General features: G+C 38.5%; 1 protein-coding gene across 3 annotated transcripts in view; it reads right to left on the bottom strand.

Annotated features, from left to right (window-relative positions):
- Window positions 1–27,470, bottom strand: part of UNC80 (unc-80 subunit of NALCN channel complex) — a 225,310-nt gene that overhangs the window by 45,990 nt on the left and 151,850 nt on the right. For all 3 annotated transcript variants that reach the window (XM_077771360.1, XM_077771350.1, XM_077771356.1), the window contains 14 exons: window positions 26,926–27,112; window positions 26,176–26,307; window positions 24,370–24,513; window positions 21,266–21,366; window positions 20,176–20,262; window positions 16,412–16,595; window positions 14,123–14,217; window positions 12,177–12,266; window positions 11,345–11,446; window positions 8,914–9,094; window positions 7,572–7,840; window positions 5,784–5,918; window positions 3,910–4,048; window positions 3,168–3,264 (listed from right to left, as the gene is read on the bottom strand). In XM_077771360.1, the coding sequence (XP_077627486.1) occupies window positions 3,168–3,264; window positions 3,910–4,048; window positions 5,784–5,918; window positions 7,572–7,840; window positions 8,914–9,094; window positions 11,345–11,446; window positions 12,177–12,266; window positions 14,123–14,217; window positions 16,412–16,595; window positions 20,176–20,262; window positions 21,266–21,366; window positions 24,370–24,513; window positions 26,176–26,307; window positions 26,926–27,112 (1,943 nt within the window). The remainder of the gene's footprint in view (window positions 1–3,167; window positions 3,265–3,909; window positions 4,049–5,783; window positions 5,919–7,571; window positions 7,841–8,913; window positions 9,095–11,344; window positions 11,447–12,176; window positions 12,267–14,122; window positions 14,218–16,411; window positions 16,596–20,175; window positions 20,263–21,265; window positions 21,367–24,369; window positions 24,514–26,175; window positions 26,308–26,925; window positions 27,113–27,470) is intronic.

Genomic DNA, 27,470 nt, shown 5'->3' on the forward strand with positions numbered 1-27,470 from the left:
AGTGAATCTCATGAAATAATATTGAATAACAAAAGTCAGGCATTAAAAAGTACTTCTCATGTTTCATTTGAATAGAGTTCAGAAATAGGCAAAGATAATTTGTGGTATAGGATAGTGTTTCCTCTCTCCGAATTTTCTATTTGAGTGGATGTTACATAGATGGGTTAAGTTTATGAACATTTGTAAAACTAAAAAATTATGATTAATTTTTTTTGTATAAACGTCATATTTAAATAAAATACATTTACTTAAAAATTTTAAGTACAGGGGCACCTGGGTACCTCAGTAGGTTAAGCATCCGACTTTGGTTTAGGTCATGATCATGCAGTTTGTGAGTTTGAGTCCCGTGTGCGGCTCTGTCTGACAGCTCAGAGCCTGGAGCCTGCTTCGGATTCTGTGTCTCTCCCTTTCTCTACCCCTCCCCCATTCACGCGGTCTCTGTCTTTGTCTCTCTCTTTCTCTCAAAAATAAATAAATATTAAAAAAATTTAAGTACAACAGGGACTTAGTGTTATAAATGTTGAAATGTTGTAAGAATTATGTTTATTCCTGGAGAGATATTCCAGGGAACAGATGCTTAAGATTCTGATTCAATCAGAAATGCAGACACCCCTCTGGCTTAAACAGAACAGAACAGAGAATAGGGAGGATAATTCTTTTTTTAATTTTAATTTAACTTAACAGTATTGGAATTTGGCCTATAACTCACAAGGACAGGAGATTCATGAACACAAATTCCTTTTGATTTCAGTGTGTTTGGACTTTAACTTGAGAGAGGATTTCATGTCTCACAGGAAATTTGATAATGGGAAAATTGGGGAATTTTCTGTCATTGGCATTTTATTTTATTTTATTTCATTCCGTTTCATTTACACTTTAGTTTTGTTTTTTTCAATTTTTTTAAATTAAAAAATTTTCTTTTTAATTTTACAGAGAGAGAGGGAGAGAGAGCACAAGTAGGGGAGAGGGAGAAAAAGAGAATCTTTTTTTAAAATGTTATTTATTTAGGGGCACCTGGGTGGCTCAGTTGGTTCAATATCTGACTTTGTCTCAGGTCATGATCTCATGGTTCACGAGTCTGAGGCCTGCATTTGGCCCCACACTGTCAACATGGAGTCTGCTTGGAGAGTCTGCATGGAGTCTCTCTCCCTCTCTCTCTGCCTCTCCCCTACTTGCATATTTCCCCTCTCTCTCTGAAAATAAATAATATTCATTTATTTATTTTTGAGTGATTTATTTCTTTATTTTGAGCGAGAGAGAGAAAGAGCATGAGCAGGGGAGGGGCAGAGAGAGTGTAAGAGAGAGAATTCCAAGCAGGTTCTGTGCTGCCGGTGCAGAGCCTGACATGGTGCTCTATCCCACAAACTCTGAGTCAAGACCTGAGCCAAAATCCAGAGTCAGCCGCTAAACTGAATGAGCCACCCAGGTCCTGGGAGAGAGAGAGTCTTAAGCAGGCTCCACACTCACCACAGAGCCTGATGCGGGGCTTGATCCCACAACGCTGGGATTATGATGTGAGCCGAAATCAGGAGTTGGAAGTTCAAGCGACTGAGCCAGACAGGCGCCTGTGGCATTTTAATATTAGAGAATCTTTTTGCATTTTGTTATTGCAGTGCCTTGATGTCGTCACTTCATCTTACTGCAGATCCTGATATACCCTATTAACAAAGTGCTCAGACACACATGGAATGGAAATTAGAATAGAGAGTGTTTTTACAATACCGTGGACTTGGAGTTAACGTAGGGTTTCAATCCTTTCTCAAGCCTTTTATGGAGCTGTGATATTATAGGAAAAGCCCAAGGAAAGTGGGAGCAGGGTCGTCATTATTGACTATAGATTTGCTCTAGGGCTACAGGCACATGTCTCGTTGACCACAGGCATAATACTTAATCCCAAGTGATTAACACACAAAAAAACCTGGGAATTTTAGGAGGGGATGCTTCTTACTCATTCTTCATGTAGAAAGAGTTCAATTAATATGAATCCTGTTTCCCTTTCTTCCCTTTACTCATCCTGTTCAGGGGAGAGGGAAAGACCAACCTTAAAGGGCAAACCGATAAAGATACACTGCCAAAATCAACCGAGCTCTTTCCTTCTTCCTTAAAGAGTCACACACATGGTAGGACTTCCTTCCTCCATACTGTGAGTTTTTAGGGCAGTCCTCTGTCATGCTTGATCCTTACACCCAAGATATAGCATATAGCATGGGGCTTTGCTTATGAGTTAGGTGCTAGAAGGAAAGATAAAGTAGATTGAGAAGTTGAGAGGTAGAAATTGCCTAATATCAATATCATAGGGGAGGAGGGGAGGAGGGCCGGAGGTTTGAGTAAGCCAGCATCAGGGAACATTTAAAGGAATGTAACTCTATTATTTTTAAGGATCTATATACTACATAACAGGGGCTATCCATGATTCATTTGAATTACTGTCTCTGCCTTTAAAAGACCTATGTTAATAACGAGATGAGAATGCTTTTCATTTCATATATCAGTACATAAAGCAGATCAGAGCCAACTTCCAGGCATTGGGACGATGCTTTCCAGGTAAATCCTTTGGATTCTTTACACTCGGCAAAATGACAAGCAAGACTGACATTCTTGTTCTTTGTGTGACAGGAGTTCTCACTGCTCCTTGAAAAGCAATAGTTTAAATGTTTGCTCCGGCATTTTGTTTACTATTTATATATATCACATATCAGGACAATATTTTCTTAACAAGACTAAACAGCTGCTGCACAAATTCCAAGTTTTACGCAATTTTTTAATGTGTTTTATTTATTTCTGAGAGAGAGACAGCATGAGCAGGGGAGGGTCAGAGAGAGAAGGAGATATAGAATCTAAAGCAGGCTCCAGGCTCTGAGCTAGTTGTCAGCACAGAGCCTGACGCGGGGCTCGAACCCACAAACTGTTAGATCATGACCTGAGCCGAAGTCGGACGCTCAACCAACTGAGCCACCCAGATGCCCCTAGGCAATTTTAAGTTAATGAAGATCTACTGTATTTCCAAAGCCTGTGCAATGATAAGTTTCCTAAATTTATTTTCTGAGAACATATATTACAGAATAATACATGATGATATGAGCAAACGTAACCTTTGTATCCATTCAACTTTATTTCCTTCTCCATGTTTACTTATCACAAGGCATAGAACAAAGGGCTGCAATTACCTTCTGAATGATTCAGGAGCATATGCCACCACGGTAACACACAGCTTAATGGCTTCACTTATAGAGAATGTCAGGTCTTCATTTCCATAGCAGAAATCTGAGGGGACAGAAGGCCAAGGCACAAAATCAGAGTGCATTCTGCCAGAGGTAAAGAAGAGATTACCACTTATATTTTATGGCCATTTCTTTGTCAGACTTTATTCCTAAACCATGAACATTATTCATTCCTTCATCTAAGGGGCCTGAAAATTCTGTTTCCTACTTTTGAATAATCAGATGATAAATAACAGTGCTTTTTGTGGAGTAGTTTTCTAAAAAGAAAAAAATCTTACCTGCTAGAAGGTATCAAGGGCATGTAGATGTGTAAGGCGAGAAATGAGACTTGCTCTTTGATTTACCTCTAGTTCTACACAGTCCTTGATAATAAAAGACCATTTTAGTCAGTTACTCACCTAGAATGGCCAGGGAAAACCTAATTTCCTCAAAACAGCAGAACTATAGCAGGGCAGTATGAAATATTAGTTTAATACAATTTTCATGGTAGAGAATTCCTTACTCTTTAGGATTTTCCAGAAATTTAGGAAAAACGGGGGAGAAGAAATGTACTCATTCAACTTATATCACTTTTCCATTTACTTTACTTACTTTTGCTGCTTTGATTTAGGTTAAAACATTCAACATAGAATTATTTTTTTAAAAATTACAAAGACACAGAGACAATCAGGGAAAATTCTGTTTTTACCTAATGACTTAAGAGGCTTCTCAGCTTTGACCAGCTCTAAGATGTCTAATATGTCAGTGGTCTCTCCCTCCAGGGACTGTAGCAAGTCAAACAGGCACTGAGCCGACACACCTTTGCTGGGCCCATTGTTGGCAGCATCCTGTGAAGACAAAGGCAATTTTAGTTTAGCGATTCCCACCTCAGCACTAATGTGGTTTGATCGGGAATTCAAATTCCAGTAACATTACCACTGATAACAAGTACCCTGATCTGGTATTCAGCTCACACAGTCCTGCCTCCAGAAATGCTGCCATAGGGCTTTGCAGTAGAACCTCTAACTTTCAAGGATTCTATTAAATGTTAATCTGGCACAAAAGAGAGATTTGTAGAAACTCTTAAAAATACAGCAGTATGTTGGGGCGCCTGGGTGGCTTAGTCGGTTAAGTGTCCAACTTTCGCTTAGGTCAGGATCTCGCGGTTCGTGGGTTCGAGCCCCGCGTCAGGCTCTGTGCTGACTGCCAGCTCGGAGCCTGGAGCCTATTTTGGAGTCTGTATCTCCCTCTGTCTCTGACCTTCCCCTGCTCACACTGTCTCTCTCTCTCCTAGAAATAAATAAAAAATATTAAAAAAAAATACAGCAGTATGTAAACTTCCAGAACCATTCATGTAAATGTTTTCTCTGTTCTGTGATGGAAGGATTCAGCATTTCCAAAGGAATTTTCCATAATATATTAGTTGAATACTTCAAATACGTTTGGGGAAACAGATGCTAATTTTCACAACTCTGGGCATTTTACAGGTCTTGTTTGATAATATAATTCCAAACTGGAGGTACCTCCCGTCTCAAATCTATTTAAAATGGTTTTGATTCAACCATTAAAACAACAAATCCCTATTAAATTCTTATTATGGGCCATGCACAATTCTATATACCAAGGTTATAAAAAAACAAAAGCAAAAAAGACATACAAACAAAACAACTAAAACAAACCAAAAGCAAACAGAAAAACAGATGAAGATCCTGCTTTAATGGAACTTAAATTCTATTTTGGGGTATGGTAGACAAATGTATTAGTGAAACAAATACATGTATGATATGCGATACAGTATAAGTGTTCTGAAGAAGAAGAAAAATAAAGCAGGGTAAGTACTAGACAGTGATAGGAATGAGAATCAGGAACTCTTTTTTTTTTTGCCACTTAACTGTTTTCTATCTTTTTATTAATTAAGTATAAAACTGGAGTGCTGGTCTATTTATATCCTACAGGCTGAGGCGAGGGTTGAAGAAAAATGAAGAAAAATAATTTGTGATGTTCCTATCACATTGGTTGAAGAAAGAGAGCTGAGACACTGATTATACAAATGGACATAAAAATGAACAGCCCATATATAAAAATAAAATGCTGATCAATAACCTGCAGTAACCTACCCAGGAAACCAACCCATTGTCCACAGTAATTAGCCCAGGAAGCCAGCCTGCTACAAGTCTGGTAGAAAGTGAGCCTACTAGCTCTAGTGGAAACCAAAAAATAACCCCCTTAACCATTGGCCCCCAAATGGCCAGGACTTGATTAAAATCGACAGCTTCTCTCATCTTTGTCCCTGCTTCCAACTAGACCAATCAGAGAAAGCCAAACATGTACCCCTAACCCATTACTAACCCCTTCTAGTTAGCTTGCTTACAGCTCCCCTACACCCATGGCTGCCAGTCAGGGCTCATCTGAAGTCTTCTCTTTTCTTCACCATAAAATCTCTTACTCCTCTGTCTGCCTTTTAGTCTTTGCTAAGACACAAGTGATATTGTCTAACTCCCTTGCTGTAGCGAATTCTGAATAAAGAGACTTTGCTCTTTTTCATTTGGTTGGTCTACATTTATTTCCACAGAGCTTACTTACAGGGAACTCCAGGAGAGGGGCCACACTAGCAAACAGTTGGAGCACAAATGGCTTCCGGTGTAGAATATAGAACTGGTGGCAGGCAAATTCGATGGCTTGACGCAACTGGGGATTGCTTTCATAATCAGAGTATACCTGTGGGGAAAATGGCACATATTCAGAAAATGCTTTAACAGCATATCAGAGTTGTGTTTGCTTTTAAAACTCATAGCCATGGGATGCATTGAGGAAAATGGCTAATTTAATAAACTGGTTGATGGGAGTAAAACAGTATACTCTCCCTTGAGAGAAATTTGGTAATATGCATGAATATAGTTTTTCCAAGGGAGTTTGTGACTAGGAATTTATTTCAAGAAGGGAACTAGAAAAGTGTACAAAGATGGATATTCAAGAATTCTTGTTGCAAATTTGCTTATAATAGTGGTAAATTGGAAACCACTTAAATTATTCATAAATTGGGATAGATTAAGTAGATTATGGTGCATGCATGTAACAGAATGCTATGCAGTTGTTTAGAAAGATGCTATAGCACTAAATGTAGCTATGTAAAAAATGCCCATGATATTTCTAGTGTTACGTGAGAAAAGTAGATAACAAGCTTGAATATACGGTATGATCCATCTTTTGTTTAAAAAAAAAAGTAGGATGGAATGCCAAGATTTTCAAATAGTATAAACAATGTTCTCTAGGAAGGAGGATTAAAAGTGATCTTTATTTTCCTCTTTAAACTTTATTTTCTGAATGTTATAATGAGCATTTATTGTTTTTGGTAATCAGCAAAAAAGTTGCAGAAATAGAGAAGATTCCAACTATTTAAAAATAGGAGAAGCCTGATACTAAAGAAAATTTCTTGCCCCTATTTAAGGTTGAACAAATTGCATTTTTTTTTTTATTTCTAGGAGAGAGAGAGAGAGAGAGAGCGTGAACAGGGGAGGGTCAGAGAGAGAGGGAGTCACAGACTGAAACAGGCTCCAGGCTCTGAGCTGGCAGTCAGCACAGAGCCCGGCACGGGGCTGGAACCCACGAACCGCGAGATCATGACCTAAGCGAAAGTCGGACGCTTAAGTGACTAAGCCACCCAGGCGCCCCAAACAAATTGCATTTTGAACAAGCATGTGTTATTTTTATAATTTTTATTAGAACTCCATAAAAGTAAAGAACCAGGGTGAGCCCCTAGGATTTGTCTGAACTTCATCCAGTGCTCCTAAACATAGCCAGATACACATTAGACAGGAGTGTGTGGAAATGATTTCTGCTAAATTCACCTCCTCCAATCTCAGCATAGCAAATTTAATAGCAACAGAAATCTCCATTCAGACAGAGATCAGAGAATCTCTCAGGAGAAACATCAGCTGAACACTTGTCAAATATTTGAATAAAGAAAGCAGTGATTCCCAAATATCTAGGGCATCAGAACCACCTAGCAGTCTTGTAAAATCCCAGATTAATGGGCCCTAACTCCACAGCTTCTGATTAAATAGAGGGTAGAACCCAAGAATGTGTCTTTCTAACACATTCCCAGGTGATGTTGGTGCTACTGGTCCAGAGACCACACTCTGAGAACCATTCAGAGTGGCTAGAAGAAATGGGAAAGCATATTCCAGGTCTGGGAGATCTCAGGATAGAATGGATATTGTAACCTTTTGGAAATCCCTGGGGACATTTCATTTGGTGCCTTCTGCTGTCACAAAAGAAGATAATTCCATCATTAAGAAGTTTTAGTGCAGGCCTTGTTGACCTGCTACCTGGGCAGTTAATTTTCCAGTGAGAAGAGTAGAGCCATGGCACCTGCAACATGGTGGGCAGAATCCACTGGTAGCCACTGAGAGAGAAAAGGTGATTGAAGTGCACGGCACTGTTGATGACGGTGGCAGCGTACTGCCTGAGCAGGGCACTGTCTTCTGGGTGGAGGATCAGAGCCCCGTTAAAAACGTTGAGGAAGAGCATGATTTCATCTCCCCAGGGAAACTCGCTCGGCATGCCCAGGAACATCTCCTCCAGGAGCTGGATCCACAAGCTTTTCTGAAGAGTGTCGAGGCCAAACAGCTCCTTCCCAGCTGTGAGAACATGAAACAGCAGAGACAGAATTAGCCCCACACCAATCCTCTCAGCATGGGACGGCCATCAAACCGGAAGGCACTGCTGTTTCCCATTCGCTCCAGCTCTGGGATGTGAAGATAAGATGTAGTGCTGAAATGTCTCCCAGCACACATTGCTGCCGCTGGTACCACATTCCCTAGTTCTCAAAGGACTTCCATCATCACCTCTTTGATTTAACTCTGTAGGCAAGACAGGACTGGCATTTGTAGCGTGTTGCTACTGAAAAAGCTGTGGCTTTGAGAAAAAATAAGTTGTTTCAGAAAGAAATTGGCAGGGCTGGGACTGGTTATAGATCTTTTAACTCCTGGACAGACTAGAGGTCTTTCTACTATTTGCTCTGGAGCTTCTGGCTGAAGACATTGAACACTGGGATGCTAATTTAGGTGTCTCAAATTAGTAATATAGCAGGGTCAAAACAAGTCTCTTTTGGTTGGTCTCCTCTCAGTTCAGGTGTAATTTAGATAGAGTAAAACATGCACAGATCTCAAACGTAGAGTTCAGTGAGTTTTGACAAAAATACACACCCATGTAACAAGTACACCAATCAATACACTGACCCTTTTCATCATCTCAGAAAGTTCCCTCAGGCCCTTTTTCAGAAAATCCAACCCCCCTGCCCCCCAATCCCTAACCCAGAAGGAATGGCTGTCCTGATTTCTGTAGATTAGTTTTACCCCTTCCTGAACTTCATATGAATGCCTGTTCTTCACTTAGTCAAATATTTCCTTAGCAATACCATACTATTTCCTTCAACTGCTTATGATTAGCTTAGAGCACGGGTCTCAAAGTTTGATCCCTGGAATAGCAGTATCGACATCACCCAGGAACTTGTTAAAATTCAAGTTCCCGGGCTCTATTTTAGAGCCACTGAATCAGAAATGTGAAAGGGTAGAGCCCAGCAATTTCTGGTCTATCAAGTCCTCCAGGTGATCCGGATGCACTCAACTGTCTGTTGGTTAAGATGCTCTCCAGCTGAGGACAAATCAAGGGCTTGGGAAGCCCAAGGGAAGGAACGCTTTTCTCCTGATACCTTGTGGATCACTGAAGAGTGAAAATTCAGCGTCAATAGCACTTCGGGGGAATGAGGGTAGTCGGAGGAGGTCTTCCTGGAGCATGGAGACGTGAGACTGTTTGTGGGCTGTGGGGATCTTCTGCGTCAGGGAGATGAGAAACAAAACCCGCCCGACTTCCTCTAGCTTCCGAGTGAACACCTAGCAGTAAACAAAAAAAGGAGCAGAGGAAAAGTAGAATTAGCAACCCCGAAATTAAAAGGAGTGAAGAAATTGAAGTAAAATCTTAAATAGCAAGCGGGGCTGATAAAAAACTAAGGGGAGTGAATTGAGGGAGAAATTTTTTTTTTTTTTTCTTTACCACATAGAAAGAGCAAACAATGCGTGATTGGCTCTCACTTCCTGTCTCCCCCTGGTCCACAGAAGGAAGTGTTTCTTAGGGGTTTGCAGGCTGGGGGAGTACAATGCAAGCATTGTCAGGAAGAGTTCGCTATTAAATAGAGCCTATTTGTTTGGATGTCATAATATGGAAGACCTTTTCCAACAGGAGCCAGTCAGTTCCAAGTGCCTCTACTATTTTCACTGATGCCTTAAGCTGTTTCATGTCAGTCTGGGTTTTTCCTCTCAAAAAAAGACTGAAATGGGATCTAGGAGGAACCTAATTTGGGACAAAAGCTGTTGGGACTGGATGGCATGGACATGATTCTCTTGGTCGCTTCTCTTTGTTCCTTCTCTGTTGATGATCGGTGGGCAGAGGGTGTGGTCCACAAGCAGTCAGAGGCTGCTGCAGAAATTTCTGTGCCGGAACCATAGGCCTACCTGTCACTATGTCCCTGCAAGACTCAGGAAGAAGTCTTAAGATTCCAACTGGAGTGTATATAGGACAAGAGCCTCATTTTGTGTTATTTTTAAAAACATGTTCTTAAACATAAAGAGGAACACACTAGAAAAGTGCCATTGATTATGGTTTTAATTCTTTTGCTGCTAAAATCATGGGCTGGGATAATTTGGGGAAAATTATTTTCGAAATGATATATACTTAAGACCTTAGAGTTTTACCCCATACCTCACACTTTGCAACACATTCACAATTCAGGAGTTAATACTAAATGTGTGTGTGTGTGTGTACATACATATATGTACACATATACATATACATATGTATATGTGTATATATATATGTAAGATTTTGTTTTTAAGTAATCTCAACATCCAATGTGGGGCCCTAACTCACGTATATGTACACACATATATACATACATACATATATGTACACACGTGTGTGTGTGTGTGTGTGTGTGTAAGATTTTGTTTTTAAGTAATCTCAACACCCAATGTGGGGCCCTAACTCACAACTCCCGAGATCAAGTGTTGCATGTTCCACTAACTGAAACAGCCAGGTGCCCCAGTGCTAACTCTATTTTTAATTACTTAATTGGTCTAACTCTGTGCCATTCTCATTCATTTCATGAAGGTATTTTTGAACAGTCTGATGCCGAAATGATCTTCTTGATATGTGCAAAAAACCTGAAATGGTAAATTATTCTGAAATTCTTGTTTAGACATTTTATTACAAATAAATGAATGTAACACATAGACTATATGAAAATTGTATCATTATTAGAATTGTGGACTATAGCTATATTTTGCATGCAAAATAGTGAATTTCCTTATTTTAGTCTTCAATCTTAAATATAAGGAAACTGCTTGATAATGTTTCCTCCTATCATAAGGGAAGTTAGTAACATGCCTAAGGTCAGATGACTGATCAGTGGCAGAGCTGGGACTGTGGCCAAGTCTCTGTACCTTAGTTCAGAGTTTTCTTCAGGGATAATACATTGATTCCTTTTATTTTATATTTTCCAGCTAGTGTAAACCTCTGGGACAGACTTCTAATAGCTACATTATGTGTACTTCCAATGCTGTTTTACAAAAATGTGAAAAGACGGTAATAGGCAAATAAATTAGAAGATTTCTAGTGTTGGGGAGCCTGGGTGGCTCAGTCGGTTAAGCATCTGACTTTGGCTCAGGTCATGATCTCACAGTTTTTGAGTTTGAGCCCCAAATCAGGCTTTATGCTGACAGCTCAGAGCCTAGAGTCTGCTTCAGATTCTATGTCTCCCTCTCCCTCCGCCTCTCCCCTGCTCAAGCTCTGTGTCTCTCCGTCTCTCAAAAATAAACAAACATAAAAACAAAGATTTTGTGTTTATACCCCAAAATTTGTCATAGCATTAATCCAACTGAATGTTCCTTTATACCTTTCTGTTGTAATCCAATTTATGAAAATTAACATACTATTTTGGGGAACTATTGGCCAGGGATCTATCTGTCCACTCTCTCTGGAAGGGACTGTATCAGAATCACAGACTCTCAGGGTTGGCAAGACATTTACTGATAATCTATCCCAATGATTTGACAAAACCATATAATAAAACTGTGATGGTCAGGCACCTGTTTCTGAATGAGCTCCTGTCCTTTCTCTGGATGCATATGTACAAGATTCAGCTGTGGAGACACTGACCTCCTGAATGGATATATATCCCGAACATAGGTCTGTGGCAGGATTACAGAAAGAGAAAACAGAGTTCAAATGATTAAAATTTTACCGTCATTTCCTCTGTACCCAAAGGTCAAATGAAAGTTATATATTGGATAATGGTTTGATCACTTTATGTTCCCCAATTCTATAAAATCCCAGGGAAGATAAACCCCCTCCTCGGGAGCGCATCAAACCATCTAGGCTTAGTACCCTTTCCAAACACAAGGGTGCTGCATCAGGAGCAGAGTAACCAAAGGCAATTTAACAAATGACATTCTGGAGGATGGTCACTGTAAAGTGACATCAATGATCTTCTTGAAGTGTGCTTTTGGTCATTATACCAGGTTATCGTGGTCATGCTTAACGTAATAGAAAGAGGAACAACAATGACATTAACATTCCAAATAGACACACATAGTTATTATATGGGCACCTTAATTTTTCATCAAAAGGTGATAGTAATGAGTAACAGAGTGCTTTACTTGCCTTATAGCCTTTAATTATTGTAACCCATAGTAGATGATATTATCATCATCTTCATTTTACAGACAAGGAAAATGAAGGGTACAAAGGTAACATAACTAGTCCAAAGCTACACTAATGGTAAGGTGGTGTCCCCTAAGTGGCCATATTCCTAACCTCTAACCAACGAACGATACCTTCCTGAGTGAGAGTGACATTCAGGAAAGGCATGACAAGTTCCTGACATAACTCAACATGAGTGCCATTACTGCATGGTCTCACCTTATTGTAGTGGATAAGATTCCACCGTTTATCCATGAGAAAATAATGTGTTGACTGAGATTCTGGGATATTAAAAAATTCCAGACACTCCTAGAACAAGAACAACAAATATAAGTAAATGTTAATCCAGAGCATATTATGTGCCAGGTAGTAAGCTGAAAGATACAAATATCCTAAAAACAAGGTAATGTGGCTTACAAGGATTATATATCTAATATACTTTTTATATGTGTATATATGGGTACACGTTGGATTTGGATACACAGTTGTCCAAAGAATGATATGATAAAGACTAGTAATATAAACCATCTGTTCTCCAAAGAAGATGTACAATGATAAATTCAGATGCAGTAGTGAACTGTGGTGGCATAGTGGCATCTACTGGACTCAGTGTCAGGAAGAAGGCCTGTATAGTGATACCATTAAACATAATAGAAACTACAATGCATTGAGCAATTACTATATACTGTATTCTAAGTTCAGTGCTTTCCATGTAGATAACCTGGATGACCTCCACTAGAATGCCAGTACTGGTGAGAAAGAATCTGAGCCCAGCGAGGTCGTGTTTGACTTAGGACATGTTGGCTCTGGTGGAACCAGGCTTTGAACTTCTTCCGTTTGTCCTCACGCTACTCTATCATTCAGTGTGAGTAGGAAAATGGAGTAGTTGTTGAAGTTTGCTTCATTAGGCCTTAGAAATTCTCTAGAGATGTCTAGGTGAGGCCTGAAGGAGGTTTAATGACATTTTGTACTGAAATCAGATATACACATTTGGGAAAACTGAATTTTTTAGAGGCCTTTTCTGATTATGTCTGGGTCTGGAGCTGTGTTCCGGGAAATCGGATTACCAAATGTTTGGAATCCAGATAAGTTGGGAATCGCTGTAGTAGGTTGTTACTTTACCCTAAAAACCTTAAAGCATGTGTAACCATAGATTACCTTTCTTTGGAGGGGCACAATCTCCATAACTATTAAAACAACTTTCTTGACCCACCTGATTTATTCTAAGGTATAAGGTATGTATGTTCTGCTTCTTCACTAATTTCTGTCAGTGGAAACTGACACGTAATTTCTGTACGTGCAACTAGATGCCATAGAAAAGGTCTCTGGCAGGACCATCGGCCCGCCCCAGTGCTCTCAGTGCTGGCAAACCCAGGGCACCTCTGGAACTACCCCAAGTGATGCCAGGAGGAGACAGCATTCCAAGGGGAGTTAGAAGGACACACTAGAGCATCAAGCTGCTGCTTTAGCTGAGAACCTGCCCGCATTTGGACCTCAGTACATAGCGAAAATGTCAGTGGAGGGAGAATTATGCAAGAAAATAGGGGAAGTACACAACAGTGGAGCAGATTCTACAAGAGATAAATAAATTCATATATTCATTTGAAGACAGAAAAATGCCATTTAATTCCAAACCTGGTGATCAGTGAAGTGGCCATAGACATTGCGCATTAAAAACTCATTTTTGGGGGCACCTGGGTGGCTCAGTCAGTTAAGTGTCCGACTTCGGCTCAGGTCATAATCTCATGGTTCATGGGTTCAAGCCCCACATCGGACTCTGTGGAGACAGCTAGCTCAGAGCCTGGAGCCTGTTTCGGATTCTGTATCTACCTCTTTCTCTGACCCTCCCCTGTTCATGCTGTCTCTCTCTCTCTCAGAAATAAATAAAACATTTAAAAAAAATCATTTTTGTTGGGATGCCTGGGTGGCTCAGTCGGTTGAGCATCTTATTTTGACTCAGGTCATGATCTCCCAGTTCGAGTTCCACCCTGCATCGGGCTCTGTACTGCTAGCTCAGACCCTGGAGCCTGCTTTGGATTCTGTGTCTTCATCTCTGTCCCCGTGCCCCCGACCTCTGCACCTCCACTCACACTGTCTCTTTCTCAAAAATAAAAAAAATAAATAAATATTAGAAAACAATAATTTCTGTCAAAAGCCATTTCTACCTTTAGCAGAGCTTCAAATTGAGTGTCTTCATGGACTGGTAACTGGGTTGGGATATCACACTCATTCTGTCCATGAACTACCAAGGTTTTGGTACCTACAGAAGGCAAACACAATAATAAGCTGACTTTTGCTATAGAAATGTTTATATTTAAGGCATAAAATATTAAAATATTATCAATAGACTGATGTTTTTCTTGTTGTGATTGTTACTATTAGTGAGTGCTTAAGGTAAATTATCTATTATACTAATATTACCCCTTTATTTATAGTTAAATATATGTTTTAAATATACTTACTTATTAGGGGTGCCTGGGTGGCTCAGTCAGTTAAGTGCCTGACTCCTGATTTTGGCTCAGGTCATGATTTCACATTTTGTGGGATCAAACTCCACATTGGGCTCTGCCCTGGCAGTATGGAGGCTGCTTGGGATTCTCTCCCTCTTTCTCTGCCACCACCCCCAATTGTGCTCTGTCTCTGTCTCTCTCTCTCTCAAAATAAATAAACATAAAAAATTTAAAAATATTTACTTATTAAATAACAATGGCTATCATTTATGGAGTTTCTAATACTTTCACATGTATTTTATGTGCAAAATCGTGTTTAAATCTCACAGCAACCCTATGGTATGGGTATTATTATTTTCATTCTACAAATAAGAAAACAAGAAAATAGACTATTACAAGTTAAGAACTTATAAGTAACAATCAAAGACACATTTATTTAGTAGAAGCATTAGCATTCAAACCTTAAGAATTGCAACAATATATCTCTTATTTTAAAAGAGATGATCATGCAATGATGGTTGAGAAAATATAAACAAGAGATATGAGCAAAACTATGACAAGTTTCCAAAATGTAGTTTAACTTTACATTTTTCTCAGTTCTACTTGGCTGTTAGTACTTCTACTTCATTCATTGTAAGTCTTTCTGAACATTATGCCATATTTTGGCTTTTATTTTTATTTTCTTAATGAATATTGGCATTTTAAATTTATTTTATAAGTTTATTTATTTTAGCAATCTCTACACCCGACGTGGGGCTCAAACTCATGACCCCCGAGACTAAGAGCTGCATGCTTTACTTACTGAGCCAGCCAGGCACCCCTATACCTTGATTTTCAATGAGCTGGTTTTTTAAAAAATATTTTTATTTATTTCTAGGAGACAGAGAGAGAGACAGCGTGCGCAGGGGAGGGTCAGGGAGAGAGGGAGATACAGACTCTGAAACAGGCTCCAGGTTCTGAGCTGGCAGTCAGCCCAGAGCCCGACGCGGGGCTCGAACCCACGAACCGCGAGATCATGACCTAAGCGAAAGTCGGACGCTTAACCTACTAAGCCACCCAGATGCCCCTTTAATGAGCTGTTTTTAAGTATATGAATGACTATATGTTTCTTTGCTATAATAAAAACTGATCAGTTTGTTGGATAACCCGTCAAACATAAATACATAACTTCCCTTTATGGAATGCTTGCCGTGAGTCAGTTATGACAGCACGTGTTTTACCTACCTAGACTCATTGATTACTTGTGATTGTGAATGATAAATCATATCCTTATTTTACACATGATTAAAGACAGCTTGAAAAGGTGTACTTTTTCCTAGCTAATATTAATTACACAAATAATAAATGGCAGTAACATGACTTTAATATACTGCCATACACTGTGTTCTCATCTCAATATAATTTTGTCTTCCTCTTAATTTTAACACATGTATCATCTCATATGTCCTTAGTCACTGCACTAGGATAAAGACTTGGCAGAATTTCGATCTTGAACAAAAACCAGCTATCAGAAGTGAAAAGGAACCGCAGCTAGAGTTTACATCACATTTCATGTTCATTTGTTATTCTCCTTCTTCCTGCTTGTCCCTTTTCCAATTTTTCATAAAGCCACCTCTCATACAGTTTACAAAGATCTGGGGTCCATGCCATGCAAACAATATTATTCCCATTGCAGTGCCAAACATTCATTCAAAAAGGCTCTCTGTGCAGCTGGCCCTCTGCGATAGACTTAAATAAATCTTCGACCTTGGCAGCTCTTCAAGGACTGATTCACGTGGATTTCAGTTCTGATGTCTCCTCTTTCATCTAGCAATTGAAGACTTTTAAAGGGTCTATTGTATTTCTTCAGATTGTATTAAACAAAAATTCTTTGACGCACTCAACACTAGGGTCAGGACTCCGAAAATTTTCTCATGAATGAGAGAGACAGTTGGTCTTTAAAAGGGTTATTTATACTCTTAAAAAAAAAAAAGGTGTTATCACCCAAAAGCAGTAGCAGATTACCTGGCATGGAAGCAGTCACCAGGAGCTTTACCTCACACTGCTCCTTCTTCATAGTCTGCTTTAGGTCCTTGAAGAAGAGGCCCTCCACATAACCCACCACCTCCCACAGGAAAGTCAGAGTGGCTGAAATGGCATCCATCCCCCACTCGCATGGGGTCCGCACGAAGTACATGATTAATCCCACCTAAGAGAACAGGAAGAGATCACAAAGCCACAGTAATCCTGAGCAAACATTCTCATTTACTTGGCTTTTCTTTCCTTAATTAGATATTCTTTTGTGTCGTCATATTCTCTGCTCAAAGTATTAAATACTTTCAATGCCTGTAAGGAAGAGAGGGTGTAAATGGAAAACCAATGAGAACAGGTTGCTGTACATTTTTGTGTATCACTAAGATGGTGATTTCTCAAGAGGAAAGCAGAAGATTGTTTTTCTAGGGTTCAAGTCCCTTGGTAGCTCAGATACTGAGACCACTCTAAATTAATCTCTACATGATTGCTCAAACAGTCTTTGCAGCTTGGATTATACCTAACAATCTGAACTGATGAACACTCTGCTTGGCTAAATTGGTGAACTTAACAGTTTTTTGTTCTTGTCTCCTAAAATCTTGAAAAGCTCTGTGTCCTTTTGTACATGTTTAAATTTACATTTAAAATGTCTCATCATAAAGTAATTTTTTTTGTTGATAGGAGAATATGTTAAACACTCTATACATTGAAATAAAGGGAGGATTGACTATATATAATTGGAATATGTATTTCCATGAATTTAATAAAAGAAGTTTTAACTACCTATTCAATAGTGCACAACAAAATCATGAAGAAATAATGTAACAGTTTTTCCCTACTGTGGCTTTATCTATTATTTCTCGAAAAATGTCTTAATCTTAGAAAACTTTCTAGTTATGTTGAAAGAATCAGTCGATGGTGTCACTGAGCTAATCTGCTTTGGTGGTTCTGCAGGCTAAACACCCTAATGAGGGCCAACCTCATCTCTAGTAGAAATCTACCAAAGACAGGAAAAAGACAGAAGTCCTATGGGTTTAAAGTGTCTTGATCTATCAGGAATGAGACGTCTTTAAAACTCATGAAGCACATTCGATTCTTTCTCTTACGTATCTGTCATTTGCAGTCTGGTGGTATAAGGCATGGTCAGGGTGAGCCTGTAGAGCGAGAGTGGTTGAGACAGAAGACATACTGAAGAAGTGTCAGTGCATATTTGTAAATTGAGGATTTGGAGATTTAGTCTCTTAAAACTATCTGTGCACCAAATCCCTTTGAAAGTTTTCACATTCCCTGCCCCAAGATGTGCTCGGACCCCAGGGTGAAGATCAATGGGTCAAAGTTAAGCAGTGAAATGTCTGTAACAAAGTCTGGAAGAGATGCATCAGTGGTCCCAATATGCCCGCTATACACATCCTTACAGCCATTAGAGAAAAGAGATGTATAATAAGGGTAGTGGTTTAATAATGACTCTGCTCTTCGCTGTTTTGTTGTTCTAAGTACAAGACCCATTCTCTAGTCCACTCAAGGTATCCATGTGCTTGGGATTTGGGGGAAAGATTAGGGTGTAGAGAGAAATGTAAAAACAGGAATTTATATTCAAGTAAAACAGGATTATACAGCGAAGCCAAAGTGTTGCCAAACCTTTTCTTTACTAACTTGTTAGTTACCTAGCTGGGAGGACCTATGTGGGCCATTAAGGCTAATTTGCAGTTGACAGAAGAGAATATGGCAAAAAGGAAATTAGCCATCTTCTTATCCCAGGGCTAAAAGACAATGGAGAGAAATGGTCCTGGTAAGTGTCACTCCTCCCCAGTGACTGGGGGGAATGGGCACACATACTGAAGGGACTTTTGCCTCTAATCTTTGGGTCTCTAGCAGAGGTTTACTTCAGGGCCTTTCAGTATCACCCTCGATGCCTTGTGATAGGTCACATACTTAAACTGAGGAAGGCCCTGACATTTGGCTTTAATAGCCTACCTTTGATTTTTGTGTGGTATAGACAGGACCAAGAAATAGCAGAAAGTTTTGCTGGAGAACTTTCTGATAGACTTGCCATAGACTGATATCACCAAGCACACTGCACCAGCCAGTGGCCCTCCTAAGCTGGAGCCATCTGGGACATCCAACCAGAACTTAGAGGTATGTATAGCACCCGCAGGAGCTGAGGTGAGGTTGCCTCCCAGCAAGCACCACTGGGAGTCCACAGAACCCAAGTCATAGCAGCCATGGGTTTTGGCCTCCACTAGCCAGGCACCTAGCAACCAGCCAGATAAAGAGTGTTGTCTCACAAAGCGAGGAGCCAGAGCAAATGTTGAACAAGAGATAAAATGCTGAACAAACGTAGGAGTGCTGAGAACACTCACTCCGATTTTAGCCCTCCATCTTGTTCATGTTCATGCAGTGATTTTCCTTGGAACTACATGTTCCAGGCCCCTTGGAGGTTAATGTTTGCCCTGATAAGAATGCAGGAAAGCTTGTTCTGAGCTTCCTTCTGGTGCACAGATGGTACCACTTTAGATAACTACTCATTCACCTCACCGCAATACCCTTGCTCTACATAAAAGCTGTGGATGAAGGTGTGGCCTTTTGGGAAATAGCTGCATAGCACTTGGATTGGCATCTCCTCCATCTCCCCCCGCTGCCGTCCCCCACCAATGACCTGGTCAGTAAGTTACCCTGAATAAATTCTGTGAGAACAGTATGGAGTGGCTTCCTTCATTTTTCCATATCAAAGGGCCTCAGTCTGGAGAATACTGTCCCTCCTCCGCTTTCCAACAACAAAGGTCTTTTTTCTCTCCAACTCCACATAGTGTTTAGAGATGAAAGAAGTTGGAAAAAAATAGGATTCCTAGTTTTTATTTTTTCTAGCCAGGAAAGACCAAATGCTATCCAAAGTTACTATTTATATGCTGTTATCAGTCTGAACTTAAAACTGGATTGGACATTTATATTCTTTCCCTTGTCAACCTGCTGGTGGGCACTCATGAGGAAAACCAAATCAGTCACAGATAAGAGGAAGGGATTATAATTTTCTCTGCACGGAGGAGCTGTAATGTTAAATTTATCATTCTGCTGCAGATGCATACGGATTTGCTTCTATTTCCCTACCTGGTAGAAGACTGACAATAGTAAGGAAGAAAGTTCTCCCAACACAGACATTCACTTGGTCATCTGTCTGTCTGGATTAAGGTGCAATTTCAAAGAATGGGCATCAGGCTAACCACCCTAAAACTGCATATTCATTTAGAGTGTAAGATCCTAAAGAAACTGGTAAATTCTGGAAGGTTCAGGAAGGAGCTGTCAGGATGGTTTAAAGCAAAGATACTTGCTATGGAAAAATACACTCACAGCTACTTTCCATCTAGGGCAACATTTGCCTCTGTGTGTGTGTGTGTGTGTGTGTGTGTGTGTGTGTGTGTGTGTATTCTAAAAAGTGGGATAGGAAAAGGGAAAATGACTAAAATGACATAAGAGTTTTCTCAACAGGAAACCAAATCTAAGAACCAACATAAGGAAGTTATATAGTGCTAAAGGAAGACAGAGATGAAATAGACATTTATGGACCACCTACTACATGCCAAGTAGAGTGTCAGGAGGGGCTTCCTCATACAAACAGTGGTGAATTTAGCTGACCATGGTTTACGTTCAATCATACAATTAATAGGGGTTTATTGAAAAAAACTTTCCTATGACCTTTTCCTCATGTTACTGCTTCCTAATTGGAAATGAATTATAATAACTTACTGGAGGCTGAAACTCACCAAGTAGTTGAATAGGATGTGAGATGTCTGAGCAGGAAAGTCTCCAATATTTAAGAGAAGTTTGCGTAGCATGTACATTAACTCATCCTGAAAGAAGAACAGAATATCTACATCTCGTTCAGCTACCATGCTGTAGGAAAAAAATGAACTTCTTAAAAAGTGGGGGAGGTTCCTGCTTTTCCTTCATGTTGATTTCCATTATCTTCAGCATTTTAATATAGTATATGTGATACTTAATAGTATTTAAACCAATCATAACACCTTGTCTTAGGAGCCAACCTATGAAATAACTGAGCAGTAGTTAGATAAGTTTCTTTTTTTTTTTTAAATAAAAATTTCGACTGTGTCTGTAGGTCACAGGCAAACCACAGGAAAGTTATATATTTTCCCAACTCTATTTTCTATGACTTCCGGGTGTGATGGAAATGTCAGGAGGACCTATCTTCAGATACCATTAAATATATATGGTTTAATGGACTTCACAAGTCTGTTTTCTGGGTTTTGAGTCAAAGAGATAAAGTTAGGTCAAGAGAGAATAGAGATATATATAATTCACCTCACCTTTCAGAAACTAAACTAAATCTTCTACAGAGCAAGACCATAACACAGAAATGAACAAATACTTTTTAATCATCAGTGTATTTTGCTCAGAAAACTACTTAATTTGGCATAATCTTTTACACAGGTGGTCTGCTGAATTAGATATTTGTTAATGAATAGTTTCAACATATTCTAATAATCCCACCTGTATCACAGACTACCAAGCAATCAGAATTTAATAAATGTACTCATTACTAAGAACACTATACTGAATTTAATCTTTGTTTAAAAGGCTGAAAATCTTTTAGTAACTTAGGCTCATCACTATCAGTGCACCAAATACATATGGAGACATCAGTTGGTGGACAAATTTGAAAGAAAAGAGCAAAGTTCCGTACTGCTCATCATTACCATGATCTAAAGAACTTATTTGCTATGTATCAGACATTGGTGTTCTATGCATAGCACTATGAAAGCCATTGTTTGCTTTTCACCCTCATTGTTCACCCTCATTGCTACCCAGCTATACTGTAAATAAAGAAGAATTTACTTGTCTATTGCTGATGGTCAGTTTTTCTAGAAAATGTCGAAGAACCGTTGATGGATCTTCAATTAGACAATTCCATAAGACTTGTTGGGCCACAGCACTCACTGCAGAAGAGAGAGGACACTGAACATTTGTCTCAAATAGAGATAAAGGATTAGATAAACTATTCAAACAATTTACTAAGCTTTTCATTATTTTCTCTTTTTGCCTTATCAACATTCTATAAACACTTTTCTTCTGTTGAAAGGTAGATATATGTTCTCTTTGTTGCTTGTTTATGAACATCTTCACCTGTAAAGAAAAGGTAATGAAAAAGTATAGGATGGTCTTTAGATTTTAGAATTGTTTTTGTAAAGAATACATTCGACAATGGAATATTAGTCAGCCTTAAAAGAAGGAAATCCTGTCATTTGTGATAATGAAGATGGAATTTGAGGGCATTCTGTTCAATGAAACAAGTCAAACAGAAAAAGACAAATACTGTATGATCTCACTTGCATGTGAAATCTAAAATAAATCAAACTCATAGATACAGAGACCGGATTAGTGGTTGCCAGAAGTGGGGGTAGGGTAAATGTTTGAAGGTTGTCAAAAGGTAAAAACTTCTGATTATAAGATAAATAAATCCTGAGGATGTAATGTACAGCATGGTGACTAGAGTCAACAATACTGTACCGCATATTTGAAAGTTGCTAAGAGAGTAGATTTTAAAAGTTCTCATTATAAGATAAAAACTGTTACTATGTGTGGTAAGGGGTGTTACCTAAACTTACTGTGGTAACATTTCATAACATACACATATAATATCAAAGTATTATATTATACACCTAAAACTAATACAATGCTATATGATAATTATATAATTATATCTCATTTCAAAAAGAAAGAGGGGGCCTGGGTGGCTCAGTTGGTTAAGCATCCAACTCCTGATTTTGGCTCAGGTCATGATCTCACAGCCTGGTGTCAGGTTCTACACTGATAGCATTTAGTCTGCTTGGGATTCTCTCTCCTTCCCTCTCTCTGCCCCTCCCCTGCTTGACCTCTCTCTCTCTTTCTCTCTCTCTCTCTCTCCTTCTCTCAAAACTAAATAAACACTTAAAAAAATAAATAAAAGAAAAATTACATTACTGAATCTTTGTTTTGGAAATTACCCTAATAATAGGAGTGATAAGTGTTTGTCAAATTAAAGTCGTATCTCAATATTGGTTGCATGGAGAAATTTCTAAAGTAATTATTTGATCTTTAGAAACTGTGTTTTGGTTTATAATGCATATGAATTAGAGATGATCTTACATGTTCATGTGAATGCTTTAAATAGTATCTCCTTTAGTGAGATAAAGTAATTAAGCCAGTGATAATTAGGTTCCCACTTCTATGAGGATGTCTTAGGAATAAATAATTATTCTTAATGTGCAGAAAGTGCTTCCACTACTTCGGGGGAAATGATCAGGCCAGGACTGCCTGGAAGTACCCAGGCTAGGAAAAGAGGTGGGTAGAAGTGAGTGGTGGAGAAATATTGGATAATCTTCAGCCTATATTTTGGATAAATGATACTATTTTTTTTTGTATCAGAAACTAACCTTCCAATGAAAATTATGGGCTATATAAATAAATAATATTAATAAGAGATATGTAAATACAAACTTTAGCTTTCATGTGTCTATAAATAATTAAAATAAGTATAGGTTTTTCTTAGGTTGAAATTGGTTGCAAAACTATCTGGACATACTATTTTTATTTGTATTGTTGAAGTAGGGCCATTTAATACTTAAAAACATGAAAAATACAAAAAAGAAAAAGCAAAAAAACTACCAGTCATAGAAACAAATATAAACATTTGCAATATGTTCTTTCATATATGTGAAATTTTTATTTACATACAAATATTAAATAATATGCAGAAAATATTCCTTGGTACTCAGTTTTTTACTTAGCAATATCTTAAAAACTTTCAATGTTAATGTTCTTCCAGAATGTTATCTCTAATGGGCACAGAAGGCTGTCATTTGGAGGCACTGTGATGAACTAATTGCTAAGTGGATATTTAAACTCTTCTCGACTCTTTGGTATTTTAAATGATGTACAATGTGCAACTTATAGAGACCCTTATATAGCCCTCATTGTTGCCCTAGGAAATTACTAGAAGACCAAATCTGTACCAAAGGGTTTTCACACTTTTAAAGTTTTCGACACATATTGTGAAACTTTATTCCCAGAATGCTTGTATTGAATTCTATATTCCCATCATCAAGGTGTGAAGATTCTTTTTTTCCCTGATTCTTTACCCACTATGGGTGTTTTCATTTAGAATAATTTTTTCATGGTAGCTCTACTTGAGCACAGGATAACATAGAGAGAAGCCAAATCACTATGTTGTACACCTGGAACTAATAAAACATCATATATCAACTATACTCAAATAAAAATAATAAAATAAAAAAACTATAATTTTTTGGCTGAAATGTAAAGTTTTTATTGTTGTCTTAACATTCTGAGCCACCCAGGCGCCCCTTGGTTTTACCATATTGTTGTCTTAAACAACATGTTGCTTACAGATGCTATTGGCTATTGGACCATGTATTTATAACCTTTGCCCATTTTTCTATTGGGGGTTAAAAACATCTTTATTGAGCCCTATGGGTTTTTTAATAACAACATTAATATATTAACCTCTTATCTGTCACAAATGTTACTCATCTTTACCCTTAGTTTATCGTTTCATTTTGCAGTTATCATCTTTAGACAAGTACCTCTGGAAAGGTAGTCAAGTGGACCAGATAGCATTGGTAGTGTCAAGGTAATAGCTAAGATTTCTAAGGTTACCATCGGATAAATAAGTGTTATTCAGTTCTCTGGTCATAAATAATACTCCTAGACCCACATATGTATTTTAAATGCAACTTCTTGGTCATAGAGGTAGTGGGACAAAGAGATGAAGACAGTGATCATGTTAATATAGTATACCACAAATCTGTAATTGTAGCATGTACATAAGTCAACATGTGACCAATAGTTAATTTCTTCAAGAGCACCCTCCTGTCCTCCATCAGATAACAGCTTCAGTATTTTGTTAGAGTTATTGATGAGTTTACTAGTCAAAGCTATACCTGCTACGCCATCTTCCCGCACCTCACCATCCTCCATTAGATGAACGATGGGCAGCACGGCTGCACAGATGCATGCTGGGAACACTGCTTGTGGGGGCTGAGGCACATGGTGATTTGGTGTGTGTTCAGTGGTGTGCTCCTCATCTGAAGAGACAGACATAATTGGAGTGCTTTTCTCAGTACTGTAATTCTAATGCAACATTTCTCCGTTCAAAGCTTGCTTATTTAACATTCTTTTGGTTATAGATATCTAGATGCCTCAGCACCATTTGTTGAAGAGACTATTCTTTCCTTATTGAGGTTTCATGGTGCCCTTTTAAACGTGACATCAATGTAAATCTTTACTTCTAGTTGTTCAATTCTATTCTATTGATTTACTGTCAGTCCTTATGTCAATATCACACAATATTGATTACTACAGCTTTGCAGTAAGTACTGAAATTGGGAAATGTGAGTCTTCCAGTTTTGGTCTTCATTTCCAAGATTATTTTGATTACTCGAGTATGTGGAACAATCAGAACCCTCATACTTTTTGGAAGGAATGTAAAATGACACAGCTGCTTTTGAAAATAGCTTGGCAGTTTACTCCACAAAACTTGTATGTAACTGTTCATAGTAGTGTAATTTATAATAGTCAAAAAGTAGAAATAAAAGTCCACTAACCGGCAAATTGATAAATAATGTGGCATATCCATATAATGGAACATTGTCTAGGAACAAAGAACTGATACATGAGGCAACATGGATGAACCTTGAAAATGTGCTGAGTGAAAGCAACCAGTCACAAAAGGCCACATATCGTATGACTCCATTTATAGGAAATGTACAGAAAAGCAAATCCATAGAAATAGGAGATAGATTATTTTTTGCCACTGGTTGGAGAAAGTATGGATGAGGAACAACTGCTAATGGGTATATGGTCTCCTTTTGGATGATGAAAATATTCTAAAATTAGACGTGATAAACATTATTCTATTCACACTCTATAAATACACTAATAACCGTTGCACTGTGTACTTTGAAAGGGTGACATTTTTGGTGCATGAATCATACCTCAAAAAAATTATATCTGTTATAAAAAATATAAATGAGTCTTTGGCCCAGTTCCTAGAAGTTGTGATTAATCAGCCTTGGTGATTTTTGAAGTTCCCGAGGGTTGTGCAGCCAAAGGCTGAGAACCACTGGTTTCTGTACAACTTTCTAATAACTCTTTAAATCAGTGATGAAACATGTATTATCATGAGGTAGTGAGTCCCAGACAGTTATTCATAAGTAGAGAAAACATATTTTTTAAATTCTTAGAACTGAAGGGTATCACATTTCCCCCTGGAATCAGATTTCATTACAGAAGTAACATGAACTTTGGTCTTTCTTTGATTGTTCAATTATTCCAGAACAGCATCCTACAGCATTCTGGTGGGTCTTGGCCACTCTTTGGAATCTCCACCCGAGTATATTTTGAAAATACTAACATGTGGGTCTCATTCTTAGAAATTCTGATTTGATCTTGGGTGTGGCCTGGGTATTTCTTTTAAAGCTTGTCAGTTGATTGTAATGTGAAAACCATCAGCAATATGATTACTTATAATGTAATTAAAATAGAGCCAATTTATAAAGGACAATTGCTGGGTACGAAAAAAATTACAGTGCCACTTAATCTAATATTTATTTTTTGAACTTCAAGTCATAAAACAGGTTCTTTAATAAAGACAGTGTAGTGAAGTGTAATAATAATACTAACTGGAAAATGTTTCAAAACACACACAAGTCGTGAGGAGTAAATAACACATTTCTAAGAGGACACACCTTCGGCACTGACAGCTGAACGCACAGACCAGACTGACCCTCGGCGAAAGGAGTAATTCCTGTGGGAAGTGCTGGAGGTACAGGATGGACTCACAGACAGTCGACGGGATGCCAGATTGGTGACTTCTTCTACTGGCAAAGAAAATGGGGAATGTAACCTTTGGTTTTATAACAAAAAAGTCGTCATCTTCACAACTATAGCTGTACTTACATCACAGGTGTATACTGTTCTCAGCGCATAAGGCTAAAGTAAGTTAGAGTGTACTTATGAATGGAAAAAAATCTTTTAGAAAGAAAGGCAGAAAATTCTTCCCATGGATTCTACAAAAGCTGGGCAGAGAATCACTGAATTAGAATGGTTCATAATTTTTTTTCTGATACCAACCAACAAATTGGCTGCATCTATCAAGGTTGATAGTTAATGGACTAACCCCATTTCTAATGATGAAAGATTGATTGCATTTATTCAATATACACTCTGGATTTAGCTGTTCTCTGAATCATAATCACTGCTTGGTCCATTATCATATTGGTTCATTTAATGTGACTAACTTCCTCCTCTGTAAACAAGCCACTATAACAATTAAGAAAAGAACAACTTTCCTCCTCTTTCTTTGGATAGTGTCAGGAGGTGAGAGAGAAAGAGGGTGCATACATATTACCTTCTATCCTATAAACATTTATTTCAAAGAAAGTCCTTTCCATTCCCTGTGACTTAGCCTCCCAAGAAGTCCCATCTATAGAGGGCACCTTCTTCTTCTGGCTCCGAGTTAGGTGTGCAAGTGGGTTCATAGCAAGCCTCTTGGGTGATGGGGATGGCAGTGATGAGGCTGGCTTCTCTACCAAGACGTTTCTTCTCTTCCTCCTGTTGTAAGTTCTTTAAGATGTGTTCTGCTCTCTGATGGGAGCGGGACACAGCCCGGGCTGAAAAGGATTTCTATGGAGACATGAAGACCAATTTACCTTATAGAAACTGTTTTGCAAGGTCATAGACATAAAGAGTGTTCCACTAGAATTACACAAATGTGGTACTTTGTCCTCAGAAAATGGTAGGGCACCCATGATCTAGCTTCACGGCTATTTGTTTTTCTATCAGATTCCCAGGTTATATGTAACTAAGCTAGTCATGTTCATTCAATGAGAATAATTCTTCAAGAATATCTATATGTTTTGGGATTTTACCTTTACAATTTGGGGTGATATCAATGATCTACTCTTTATTATTTGTTTGTTTGTTTGTTTATTTAATTTCTGAGAGAGAGAGAGAGAGAGAGAGAGAGAGAGAGAGAGAGAGA

This window comes from Crocuta crocuta, unplaced genomic scaffold (assembly GCF_008692635.1).
Source record: "Crocuta crocuta isolate KB4526 unplaced genomic scaffold, BGI_CrCroc_1.0 scaffold160, whole genome shotgun sequence".
Lineage (NCBI taxonomy): Eukaryota > Metazoa > Chordata > Mammalia > Carnivora > Hyaenidae > Crocuta > Crocuta crocuta.